This window comes from Ochotona princeps, chromosome 2 (genome assembly GCF_030435755.1).
Source record: "Ochotona princeps isolate mOchPri1 chromosome 2, mOchPri1.hap1, whole genome shotgun sequence".
Taxonomy (NCBI): Eukaryota; Metazoa; Chordata; class Mammalia; order Lagomorpha; family Ochotonidae; genus Ochotona; species Ochotona princeps.
Window position 1 is genome coordinate 16,052,372 of NC_080833.1, and position 13,028 is coordinate 16,065,399.

Genomic DNA, 13,028 nt, shown 5'->3' on the forward strand with positions numbered 1-13,028 from the left:
TTCAGCTGCTGTTGCGTCCTGGGAGGTTTCTGTGGTCCCTGTGTGGGGGTCAGACTGGTCCATGCTACCTGGGGGATAGGGATAGAGGGGGCGCGTGCATCAGGAAGGCTGGGCCTGGGTGGGTGACTGGCTTGTAGTCTCTGGTCCCCTCTGGCCAACTAGCAAAGCCACCTGAGCCACAGTGTAGCTCTCTGCCAGTCTTCCACCAAGGGCTCGTGCCCAGTCTGGACAACCAGCCTTGGGTCCTCCACGGGGTTGGAAGGTGAGCGCTGCTGGGACCCGCTGGCTCAGTTTTCCTCAGCAGTGGGCCTGCTTGGCCATACTCGCCCGAGCTCTGGCTTCACGGGCAGGTCCGACCGTTCCAGGGCGTTGGGTGGCCGTCTGTAGACACCGAGCGTGCTGTCTTCACCTTCCTCCTGGGCCTGCCAACAAATGACAGGCGTGAGCTATGGCAGGTGCTGAGGTGACGAGCAAGACATGCGCGCTTCCCCACAGCAGAACCCTCCAACCTAACTGCAAAGATGTGCTTTAGGCCGGCAAAAAAGCTTCTTGCACTTCCCATCCAGCTCCCTGCTTGTGGCCTGGGAAAGCAGTGGAGGACGGCCCAAAGCCTTGGGACCCTGCACCCGCATGGGAGACTTGGAAGAGGTTCCTGGCTCCTGGTTCTGGATTGGTGCAGCACCAGCCGTTGCGGCTCACTTGGGGAGTGAATCATCAGACAGAAGATCTTCCTCTCTGTCTCTCCTCCTCTCTGTATATCTGACTTTGTAATAAAAATAAATCTTTAAAAACAAAAGCTTTAAAAGTCCCATGGGCCCAGCGCAGTAGCCTAGTTGCTAAAGTCCTCGCCTTGCATGCACAGGGATCCTATATGGGTGCCAGTTTGTGACCTGACTACCCCATTTCTCATCCAACTTACTGCCTGTAGCCTGGGAAGGCAGTCAAGGACGGCCCAAAGCCTTGAGACCCTGCACCTGGATGGGCTCAGCTTCGGCAGTTGCAGCCAGTGGGGTGTGAACCAGCAGATGGAAGATCTTTCTCTGTCTCCTTATCTCTGTAAATCTGACTTTTCAATATAAATAAAGAAGTAAGTTTCTTGGAAATCAATGGACTGCCTAGGTGCCCCACGCTGCTGGGAACAGCCAGGATAACCTGGGACGGTCACTGGCAAGAAGAACCTGTAGTGAGGTGAGCCGTACCAAATGTGGTTGCAGCGCCCAAACAGTACATGTGATAATCAGGGGGAGGAGGCAAAGCTGACAGGGGAATGTGGGCTCCCCTGCTGGACAACTACTTCCATTGGAAAGCGTGAGTCGGGATGGGGGCAGATCAGACTAGGCAGGGCTGTTACACCTGTGGGCCTCATGTGGGCTAGATAAGGGAAGGGCCACAGTGGGCTGACTGTTCCGACTGGTGCAAGCAAAACCAGAGTGGGTGAGGGTTGGTTGGGCTAGCCACAGTACTAGCTGGCAGAGGCTGGCACTTGTAGCTAATTCTGTCAAGTCAAATGCCAAAACTACCTGGAGAGTGCATAATCTGGGAGTGAGTGTGGCCTAGAAGGGAAATAGTGGGCACCTCTCTTGGGGCTACCACTCTCATTGGACAGCACAAACACCAGGACAAGGGCAGGGGTGGCTGGACAGAAGGGCACCTGCCAGTAGGTGTGTGGGCTGGATAGTAGGTTGGTTGGGTTGAGCTGGGCTTCAATGCCCACCGACACGTGCGAGAGCTAAACGGGATGTGGGACAGACTTGACAAGCCTGCAGTGCGTACTGGCAAGCATGGGAACCAGGGTAGGGGGCAGAACTGGTGGGGGTTATGGGGAGTCGCCCCAACCAGGCTGCAGCTCCAACTGGTTTGCGTGAGGACTGAGTATGAAGTGGGCAGGATCGAACTGGACTACAAAACCCGTTGGTTCATGAGGAAGACAGGGCTGGAAACAGAACGAACCCAGCAATCCCAACGACCAGCATGAGCATAAGTTGATTGGTGTGACGGACGGTGTCGGACTCTGTACTAGCAAACTCGCACAAGAACCAGGCCTGGGATCATCTCAGATGAAGTTTCTTTGGAGATCCCTCCAAATGAACTGCTGATCTTAGAACCCCAACCATGAAGAGACTGTCAGCCAGTGGATTCTGAATAGGATTCATTGCGATTGGAACTGAGAGATTGGCAGCAATCCAGAACTGTGAACTGTCAAAACTGTATGAGCAGGACCCTCAGAGCATGCCTCCCGTTGGGGATCTGGGATGGGTGGGAGGTTGGGTGGGGCTTTTCCCTTTGTTTTTTTTTCCTGACACCAGATACAGGGTAAAATGATATTGATGTGGAAACAATGGTATTATATTACCCATTTTCACCCTGTAACCCTTGACACTTTGTTCCCTAATCAACTAAGTAAGATTATTAAAAAATAATTAAAAAAAAAAAAAAAAAGAAGAAGAACCTGTAGCAGACAGTGCTGGCAAAACCGCGAGCGGCAGCGCTGGAGTCCCATGCGGTCCTCGGCAGAGGGCGGGGAGTGGGCCACAGGGCTTCCCCGTAGCTCCCACCTCTGCCCCTCATCCTGCGTTCTCCAGTTTAGGGAACTAAATGCCCATTTTTTTCTCCCTGCTACACTAGAATTCCGACTTAATTGTTCTGGGTCTTCAGATGCAAATATAGATCAAAGAATAAGAAAGAAAAGTTAGGGCAAAAAGCACCAGATGTAGCAGTAGGACTCTAGGTTCACATCCGGGTGACAGGGTGACATCGCCTTCGGCTTCTGTGAACAGTGAGGATAATATCTGCTTTCAGGGCTGCTCTGAGGACTGGGCAGACTAGTGGGAAGGATGTTATGCTCCAAGTGCCCTGTTTAGTAGCATGGTCACCTGGCTGCTCCTGACAGAAGCCATGTATCTGTCTCCCAGCACCACAAGTGGCCCATCCAAGATCCACTGCTCTGACACCCTGGCGCTCGAAGCGCTTCACACGCCACGAGGGCCAGCCTGCAATCAGCCAAGCATACAGCGGTCACACAACTGCCCCAGCTAGCATGTCACAGCCAAACTAAGTAACACCTGAGGACAAAACTCAGGCAGCGGGCCCAGAACTAAACTGTAGCTCACCACATTCCTATGGAGGGGTACTTTAAAACACGTATGGAAAGTGGCATTAAAAAGTCCAGGCACAAAATATTTGAAATCACATATTTTCTTTTCATAATTCACACTTTCCATTGACTTTGGGAAGGAAACCCTCTCTGTGAGCAGGCTGCTGGGATGTGCTCCCAGGGCAGCCCCAAACCTCATTTCGCTGCCCTTGTCCCTGCTGGACCTGCTGCCTGGGCTTGGGGCGGCGGCAGTGGCATCAGGGCTTGCCAGGAACTGCGTAGGGAGGCCACAGGGCAGCTCTAGTTCCACTCTGACACACCAGGAGAACAAAGGGCCATGTCTCCTGGTGTGGCCTTTCCAGATCCAACTAAATGGACAAGACATTTTAGAACCCAAGAAAGGCCCGGGCACAATGGCTGAATTAGCCAATCCTCTCCCTTCAAGTACCAGGGTCCCATATGGGCGCTGGTTCATGTCCTGGCTGCTCCACTTCTCATCCAGCTCCCTGTTTATGGCCTGGAAAGGCAAGATGGCCCAAGGTATTGGAACTCCGCAACCACATGAGACCCGGAAGAAGCTCCTGGCTCTAGATTGCCTGGCTCAATGCTGGCTGTTGTGGCCACTTGAGGAGTAAACCAGCAGAGGGAAGATCTCTCCTTCTCTGTAAATCTGCTTTTCCCATAAAAACAAATCTTAAACAACTGAGCAAGTCAGATTTGGAAAGTCCTGCTTTCTGCTGAATTCCTTCCTGAGAGCTGGGCCCATCTCCCCCAGTTTGCTGTAGCTCTCAGCTACCCAGTTCAGACCAGTGCCTGCCAGGCCCTGAACCCCTGGGGCTCACACAGCAGGGCAGCGGGGGAGAAAGAAAGGGTGGCGGAGGAAGAAAAGGACTCACGGTGCCCGAGGAGTGGTTCCAGGCCGCCTCTGCTGCCCGGGTCTGCCGTGAGAGCACCTCGGCCGCCGTCAGGCTGCTCTGGGTCCTTCTGGAGGCGAGCTCCGCGGAGTCCCGGGCGCGCTCCGACAGGCCGGCCCTGGGCGGCTGCAGTTCCGAGAAGTCGGTGGACGACCTCTGGCTGTAGGCGTTGGCGGCTTCCGTGGCTTTGCCTATTCGGGCCAGCGGCTCGTCCAGGCACTGCAAGTCCCGCCTGCTCTTCCAGGCGTTGCGCACCGTGACATGCCTGGCGTCCGAGGCGCCGTCCTCGCCGGGGCCACTCTGGCCTTTCCACCTGAGCACCTCTGTCCCCGCGGCGTGGCTGTTCCTGTCCACTGACTCCGAGGTCTTGATGAGGATGCGGGAGACCACGGTTTCCGGCCGCTGCTTCGGGGGCCCCTCTCCAGTCCCCTCGGCCTCCGTGAACTGCAGTGTGATGTCGTGTTTGTTAATGGAGAGCTCGAAGGGCGAGCCGCCGTCGGGAGGCCCAACCTGGATGTTGCTGCTGGCGGTGTGCCGCTCGCCCGGGGACGCCCTGGGGCTGCCGCTGTCGGAGGGGTAGATGGTGATGCTGCTTGTCACTTTGGTGGACGCGGGCTTGGAGGCAGACCTCGGCTTCTCCCCGGGGGCCTCGGCGCCCGCTCCGCCCATGACCTTCTTCACGTCCTTGTCGATGATGACGGGCTTGATGACGGCTCGGGAGCGCAGGGCCTCCCGGGGGCTGCAGGGCCGCTGGCTCCTGACCTCCGCCCCGTTGGCGCTGGGGGGCTCCATGGCGTGGGCGGACGCTCGCACGGTTTTGCCCGATTCACTTTCTGTCCCGGCCTCTTTCTCATTCTCAAACAGGGCCGTCCGAGGTGCCCCTCGGTGCCTGGCCTTTTCTCGAACGTTCGCGTGCGCCCTGGGCTCCAACTCTGGGGTGACGGTGGTGGTCACCAACTTGGCAGTCACCAGAGAGGCCGTGTCCAAGTCCTCATCTGAGTCGGCCTTCTCTCGGCCGCCAGGCTTGATGACACGACACCTGAGCGCCTCGTGCTGCGTGCTGTCCTCCAGAACGACCGCTATGGGCTCCTCCTGGAGCGCTTCCTTGGGTGTGGAAAAGCCCTGGCCCACCTTCTCCTGGCTCCGGGAGCTGTAGGGATACTTGGATAAAACAGGAGCCTTGGGATTGGGCGCAGCAGCCTCAGCCTCCAGGCCATTGGCAGCTTTCCTGCCCTTGGCGAGCCCTTCGGAGGAGGGCCTCCGAGATGAGGCCAGGCCTCCTGGGGCCTTGGATGAGGCCGAGTCTGCAGCCAGGGCTGGCTGGCCTCCGCTGCCGGACCCCTTTCCCCTCTTGAGGACAACCTCGGAGGGCAGATCCACCGCCCTGTCAGCTCTCCCCACTGCATCGCTGGCACCGGGCGCGTGGGTGGTGTCGCTGAACGTGCGGGTGGTCTTCTCGACCTTGCCCTTGAGCCCACTCTCAGGGCCCGGCCTGGGAGGCCCCTTCCACGCCTTACTGTGCTCCTGAGCAGCCGGCGGGTAGCGGCTCAGCACGGACGGCTGCTCCCTGGCCTTCCTACCTTCCTGGTGAGAGGGTGCCGGCCCGGCTCGGTCCTCGGTCCTCTTGGCCTCCTGAGCGCCTCCGTCTGCCCCTGCCCCGACGCCGGACGCCTTGGCTACCCTCCTGTGGGTGAAGCTGGGAGAGGAGACCTGCCTGTTGGTCAGCGGGGAGTTGTCACTGTGGACTGCCAGGTCCTTGTTGCGGAGCCTTTCTCGCTTGTGCTGAGGTGACAGTTCCCGGGCCGGGTGCCTGGCACCAGGCGCTTCGCCCCCGGGGCCCCGAAACTTAGTCCTCTCGTGCCTGCCCTTGCCGGCCAGGAAAGAGTCCTCACCTTCCAGCTCCCCGTTCTCCAACTCCTTCTGCCTCTTGATCTGCACGCGGATCTCCTCCAGCTGGCTGGCTAGCAGCTTGTTTTTCTTCTGCTCACTCAGGTAGCTGTCCTGCAGGTCGCTGTTCTTGGCCCGCATCTTCTTCAGCTCTTCTTCCAGAGCCTCGAAGTGTCTGATCTGCGTCTTCAGCCGCTCGATCTCTTGGTTGAGGTCCTGCACCTTGTTGTCCTCCTGGTTGCGGTTCTGTTCGTTCCTCGCGTCGTCCTCCACCTGCTTCAGGTAGTCCAGCGCGCCCTTCCTCCTCGACTCCTTGGTGGGCAGCGTGCAGGGCATCCCGTCCTCAATGCGCAGGTCGTTCCGTTCCAGGAGGTTGGAAGCGTTCCTTGCATACTCTCGGTTCACCTTCTTGTTCTGCTCCAGTTTCTGAGTGAGCTCTTTGATAAGTTTCTCGTTTTCTTTCTCCTTTTCACTAAGGTATTTCCTCTCACTTACAAAGTTCAGAGTCAAGGACTTCAGCTTTTCCAACTCGGACGCTAAATTCTGCTCGGTTTTATCCAGGCGATCCTCGGAAGATTCCAGTTCCTTCACTCTGACCCTGAGCAGCTCCAGCTCGGAGGAGATCTTCTTGGTGAGGTTCCTCTCCTCGTTGAGGCTCAGACAGAGCTGGGTGCAGTCGCTCTTGCTCCTGCCGAAGGCCTCCTCCAGCTTCTCCAGTTCCGCCATTCGCTTCTGCAGCCGTTCAATCTCGGATTTTAGCTCCCGCGTCAGGTTCTCCTCCTCGGCAAGCTTCTCCTTCATCAGCTGGCACAGGTCCTCGGCCTTCTTGATCTCCTCATCTTTGCCTTCGATCTTGAGCACGCGCCGCCTCAGCACCTCGATCTCAGCCAGCATGCTCGAGTTGCTGCCCTCGGCCTGGATCACCTTGTCCTGCAGGTCCAGGAGCTCATCCTCCGCCTTCTGCAGGTTTTTGGTGGCTTCCTCCAACTCGTCGAGACGGCGGCTCAGACTCTGCAGCTTAAACCGCAGGTGGCGGCTCGAAGCAGTGTCCTTGGAGCTCCCGAGTTCGGCCATGTCTATTGCCAGCCAATGCGGGCTGCCAGAGGCGTCCTGTCCCCCTCAGAGGGATGAAAAACAGTTACCTTTCTCGTGGCAGCCACAACTTCCGGGCGCAGCCGGAGAGCATTGTCAGTCTACAAAAGAAAGCAGAAAGCACACTCAATGACCAACCCTGAAAGCTGCATTTTAGTTCCCACCCTACAACACAGCAGGTGCTCAAACTTCTCGAGCCAATAAACGTGAATAAATTTGATCAGAAAACACGAGAGCCTCATGGTGGATACTGAGCAGACTCCCGGTTCCAGCCTAATGAAGAATGCTCTGGCAGCGGGGCGGCAAGCCCGGGGGCAGGCCTCAACCCATGGGGCCGACTGGCCAGTCTTCACCACCTGCCAGCTGCATGGCTCACGTGTCATCAGCCTTTCTACATTCACCCATGGAGGACGCTCAGCCCATTTCACCTAGCTGTAAGATGGAGACGCTTAAAAAAAATGGGACTCTTACCATGTCTCTTTCTCACTGCTATGCGGAGACAATACGTGCTGAGTGCTTGATAACGCAGAAATAATCCTGATTATTTTAACCAAGGGGGTACTTGTCATGAACTACTATGACATAAGAGGCATCTATCCGTGCTGCTCCATGATGGGTAAATAACGCAGTCTCGCTGTACTTGTTCTCAACACTTCTGCTCCCCCAGCAGTAAACCCTCCTGTGACTGCAATTTGAAAGTTGGCCCTCACCAGCCAACAGGCAGCTGCGCCACACGCCACCGTCCCCGTCAGGACAGAAATGCCCTGCCTAGCCTGTACCTCCGTGTTCCTCAAGTGGATGCTTAGATTATTGATTGTTTTTTTTTTTAATTCACTGCAAAACATTTTAAGTTTTTTTTTTTTACTCCTTTTTTGACCACTATGTTATTTAGAAGTATGTTGTTTAATTTCCCCAAAACAAAAGGACAAAGGATTCAGTGCATTTACTGCCATAACAGAACCTGAAACGGAGTTCTAGAGCCCGGAAGTTCAGGTTACAGGCACTGCAGTTTCTGCGTCCAGCGAGGGCCTAACGGCTTCGCAGGCCCAGCTCTGAATGCCTTTCCCTCCGTGGCCAAAAGGACGCAGGACAACAAGGTTCAAACCCACTCCCTGCAGATCGCTTGTGAGCGCACGAACCCCATCCGTGAGGGTCCCACCTGCAAATGCTCACATCTCAGGGGTCTCATGTCTTAAAACTGCTATGACAGGAATTAAATTTTAGTGCGAGCTGTGGAGGGGACATATACACTGGAGCCTCAGCAACAGCAAGAAACAACGGAGCCTGTCCTTGGCAGAAATGGAAGCAGATAGCAAGGAGATGACGGAAGACAAGGTAGTATCTTGGAAGTTTTAAGGCAGGCAAAGGACTAAAAAATGGTAAGCAAACAAACTAACCCACACATGTGTTGGTTCAATTAAGTGATAAGAAGTTAACAGCATGGGAGACAAAATAATAATCAAATGGGGGCCCAGCACGATAGTGTAGTGGTTAAAAGTCCTCGCCTTGCACGCGCCAGGATCCCATATGGGCGCTGGTTCTAATCCCAGCAGCCCTACTTCCCATCCAGCTCCCTGCCTGTGGCCTGGGAAAGCAGTTGAGCACAGCCCAAGGCCTTGGGACCCTGTACCTGCGTGGGAGACCTGGAAAGAGCTCCTGGCTCCTGGCTTCGGATTGGCTCAGCTCCAGCCATTGCGGTCACTTGGGAAGTGAACCATCAGACAGAAGATCTTCCTCTCTGTCTCTCCTCCTCTCTGTATATCCGTCTTTCCAATAAAAATAAAATAAATCTTTAAAAAATAATAATAATCAAATGGAACTAAAACACTCAACAAAGGTAACACGTTAAGCCACTCCTTGCGACACCATCCTCCCACACTGGAGCGCCAGTTCAAGTCCCGACTGTTCTGCTTCTGATCCAGCTCCTGCTAATGTGCCTGAGGAAGCAAAGATGGCCCAAGGACTTCAGCCCTGCCATCCACGTGGGAGACCTGGATGGAGGTCCCGGCCCCTTGATTCAGCCTGGCCCAAACTTGTCTATTGTGGCCAGCTGAGGAATAAAGCTGGTGGATGGAAGAGCTCTCTCTTTCCCACTATGTTGTCCTGCCTTTCAAATAAATAAAAGAATACATTAGGGCCCGGTGCAGTAGCCTAGTGACTCAAGTCCTCACCTTGCAAGTGCCGGGATCCCATATGGGTGCCAGTTCATATCCTGGCTGATCCACTTACCATCCAGCTCCCTGCTTGTGGCCTGGGAAAGCAGTCGAGGACAACCCACTGTCCGCACATGGGAGACCCAGAAAAATCTCCTGGTTCCTGGCTTTGGATTGGCTCAGCTCCAGCTGTTGTGGTCACTTGGGGAATGAATCAGCGGATGGAAGATCTAGCTCTCTGTCTCTTCTACTCTCTGTATATCTGACTTTGCAATAAAAATAAATCTTAAAAAAAAAAAAAGAGGAGATATTACGAACAATCCCACAACCATAAATCGGATATCCTAGATGAAATGCACTGGTTTTGCAAAGTCAAAACCTGCCAACATTCATCCATAAGCAATCTGAACAGGCTTCTACCTCATTAAAAACTGAATCTATGACTGTTAAGCTTCCAAAACAAGATGTACCATACCCAGTCAGGGTCACTGATAAATTCCACCAAACATTTAAGGAGAAAATTATACCAAATTTTCTACAGTTTCTTCCAGAAAAATAGAAACAGAATAATTCCTAATTTATTTTTAAGCTACTCTAACAACAAAACCAAAGACATTAGAAGAGAGTCAGAGATCAGCATCTCATAAACAGAGGTGCAAGTCTTTAAATTTTTTAAAAAATATATTTCCTTTATTCATTGAAAGGCAGAATTACAGAAAAAGGGAGAGAAATAAGACAGAAAGAAATCTTGCATCCACTGGCTCACTCCCCACACGGCTGTAAAGGCTGGTGCTGGGCCAGCCCAGGTCCCCACCCAGGTCTCCCACGGGGGTGGCAGGGGCCCACGTCCTTGGATCATCTTCCATTGTCTTCCCCCATACATCAGAGAGGAGCAGACGGGAAGGAAAAATAGCAGCCGGGAAACAGAGATTCCAATACAGGATGTGGGGTTACGGAGGACAGCTGAGCCCAACACTGTCCCAGATACACAAACCCTTCAAACAATAAAAACAGTATATCAAATCTAACAATATATAGTTATAAAACCAAACCAATTGAGATTTAGCCCAGACAGGCATTCAAACATCAAATGATATAATGATAGCATCAGTAGGTTAAACAAGAAAAGTAACTGCTCACACAAGGGAACAGATAATGCATTTGACAAAATCCATCACTTGCATATAAACTCTTCCAGTAAACTGAGGACAGAAGCTCCCTCATCTTGACTTAAAGGAAAAAATCTACCAAAAAATCTCAGCTAACATCCTATTTCATAGTGACAAATTCAGTGTCTAGCTATTTCCCAACACTGTAGCAGACATGCTAGCAGATGCGCCAAGACTACACATAAACATACAGGAAGATCGAGCATCTCCTGTTTACAGGTGATGTAACTGCCTGTGCAGAAATCCCAAAGAAAAGGCAAGGTTGAAATTGCTAAGTGATTACAGCGAAGTTGCAGACTATAAGGTCAGTCACTTTCCTGAAATTTCAGACACACACCAAGAATACAGCGTATCACCCTATAAATTACTTAGGTATGAATTCAAAAATATTCAAGATCTCCATCTATACAAACCTGAGTGTTGTGCAAACTGCAAAACTCTGAGGGGCCATCTAAGCAGAACTAAAGGAACAGCCGCTGCACCTGCAGGGGAAGGCTCCGCACTGCTGAGCTGTCAGTACCTCACAGCCTGACTGACAGATTCAACACGATCCCAGCAAGTTACCAACAACTGATTGCAAAGTTTGTATGGAGAGGCAAAAGACCCAAAATAACAAACACGGCAATGAAGAACAAAGCTGAAGGACTGACAAAAACATCCAGTTCAACACAATGTATACTACAGAACGCACAGACACACCCAACAGACCCCAGGTCAGAGCAGAGGGCCAGAAATGGACAGTCAGCTGCCCTCTGACGCACGAGCCAAAGCAATACAACAGATAGCCTTTTCCACAAATTACATTGGAAGTGAATTTCCAACTACCAAACATGAGTCTCGGGACAGGGGTTTGCAGCAGGTGGTTTAAGGGGCCTCATCCCACGCCAGGGTACCCGGGTCAGGCCTGCTGGCTGCAGAGCCCAAGCCCAGCATCCTGCCACTCACACCCTGGGAGGCAGCAGGTGCTGGCTGCAGTAGCTGGGTCCTTCCCACCCACATGGAGACCCAGACTTAGTCCTTGGTTACTCCCTCTGACCTTGACCCAGCCACTGGAATCATCTAGGGAATAAATCAGTAGTTGGGAAGGTGTCCCCTCCCCCTCTCTACCTCTCAGATAAATGAATGCGTTAAGTCAGGACTGATGTCCGGCCCTCCCAGGGCAAGCACAGGCAGGACTGTAAATTCAGCAATAACAAGCTAATTTTAAGTTGATGATATTGTATGGTCCACAAATGACATAAATATCCAAACGGGCCATGACAGAAAAAAGGTTCAAAGGTTCACCACCGCTGCTTTAAAGGAGGAGGAAAAAAGTCTGGACACAGCGCTTCCATCCTTGTAAGCATTAACTCAACACAGATCCCAGGCCTCAGTGTTACAGGAGAAAAAACCCAGACGACCTCGGGGTTGGTGGCAACTTGTTAGATATTAAACCCAAGGTACAATCTGCAACTGATAAGGCTGGACTCATTAAAGTGAAAGGTTTCCCTGCAAAATTCAGAGACAGGGAGAAAATACCTGCAAATGACATCTGCTAAGAGTCACCCAAGATATACAAAGAGCTCTGAAAACGCAACAAGAAAACAAAACACAATTTTAAAATGGGCGAAGACCTAAATAAGCACCTTACCACAGAAGATACACAGATGGCAAATGAGCATAGAAAAAGGTGCTGAGCATCATCACATGTCATTCTGGACCTGCAAATCAAAACAACGACACATCACCATACACCTACTGAAATGAAATCCCAAACGCGGGCAACACCAAATGCCGCTGAGGATGCAAAGTAGCAGGACCCACGGAGGACTGCCTGGCAGTTCCCTGGAAAACTAAACATACTCTCATCACGTGGCCCGGCGGTCATACTGCTGCGTGTTTACCTAAATGAAATAAACCTTCACACAGAAGCCTGCGTGTGATACAGTAGCTTCATTAGTTACACCTGCCAAAGTTGGAAACAATCAAGAGTCTTTCAATGGATAAACGAATAAACTAGTATGTCCAAGAGTTAGAATATTATTCAGTGCTAAAAAATAAGCATCGGGAAGGAAAAGAAGAACATAGAGTATTTAGTGAAAAGGAGTCAATCTGGAAATGACACATACTGTATAGTTCCAGCTACATGACATTCTGGAAAAGGCAAAACTATGGAGATGTTAAAAGGATGAGTAGCCATGAGAAAGGGGAAAGGGAAGGTTGAGGAGAGAGAACACAGGGGGCTTCTAAGGCAGGAGAGCATGCTGTGTGCTGCGAACTACAGGCACATGTCATTAAACATTTGTCCCAACCCACAGAATTCACACCACCAAGAGCAATATAAACCATGTATCTGGGTGACAATGATATATGACGCCTAAAAACAACCAGATAAGGATCAACATGACTGCTGCGGCTAAAAACAGACCTCATGAGACAAGAGGAGAAGCCAAAGACCACACAGGAGCCCCACGCCATGACGCAGGCAGTGTTCGCGCTAACCACAGGAGGTGAAACCCCAGGTCCTGCTTAGACCGCACGTGAGGTGTAGCCCGAGATAGGAAGGGAACGGAGACTCCAGCGGGCTCAGTGTGTGGGTGTAGGACTGTGTCTACTGGAGACGGCCGACGGGAATGAGCAGAGACGGAGCAGCAAGGAAAGGGTTTGGGGGGCTGTGCAGGGTTGTATCAGTGAGCTGTGTCTAAGTCATCCAGAGACTGCGGGATACGCGGGGTGGGAA

At 52.5% G+C, this 13,028-nt stretch overlaps 1 protein-coding gene across 1 annotated transcript in view; it reads right to left on the reverse strand.

The window, feature by feature from the left end:
* Positions 1–287: 287 nt before the first annotated feature.
* Positions 288–13,028, reverse strand: part of LUZP1 (leucine zipper protein 1) — a 97,813-nt gene continuing 85,072 nt past the window's right edge. Inside the window, exons 3-4 of the mRNA XM_004592381.3 lie at positions 3,991–7,088; positions 288–422 (exon numbers count right to left, since the gene is read on the reverse strand). Of these exons, the coding sequence (XP_004592438.3) occupies positions 288–422; positions 3,991–6,969 (3,114 nt within the window). The 5' untranslated portion in view covers positions 6,970–7,088. The remainder of the gene's footprint in view (positions 423–3,990; positions 7,089–13,028) is intronic.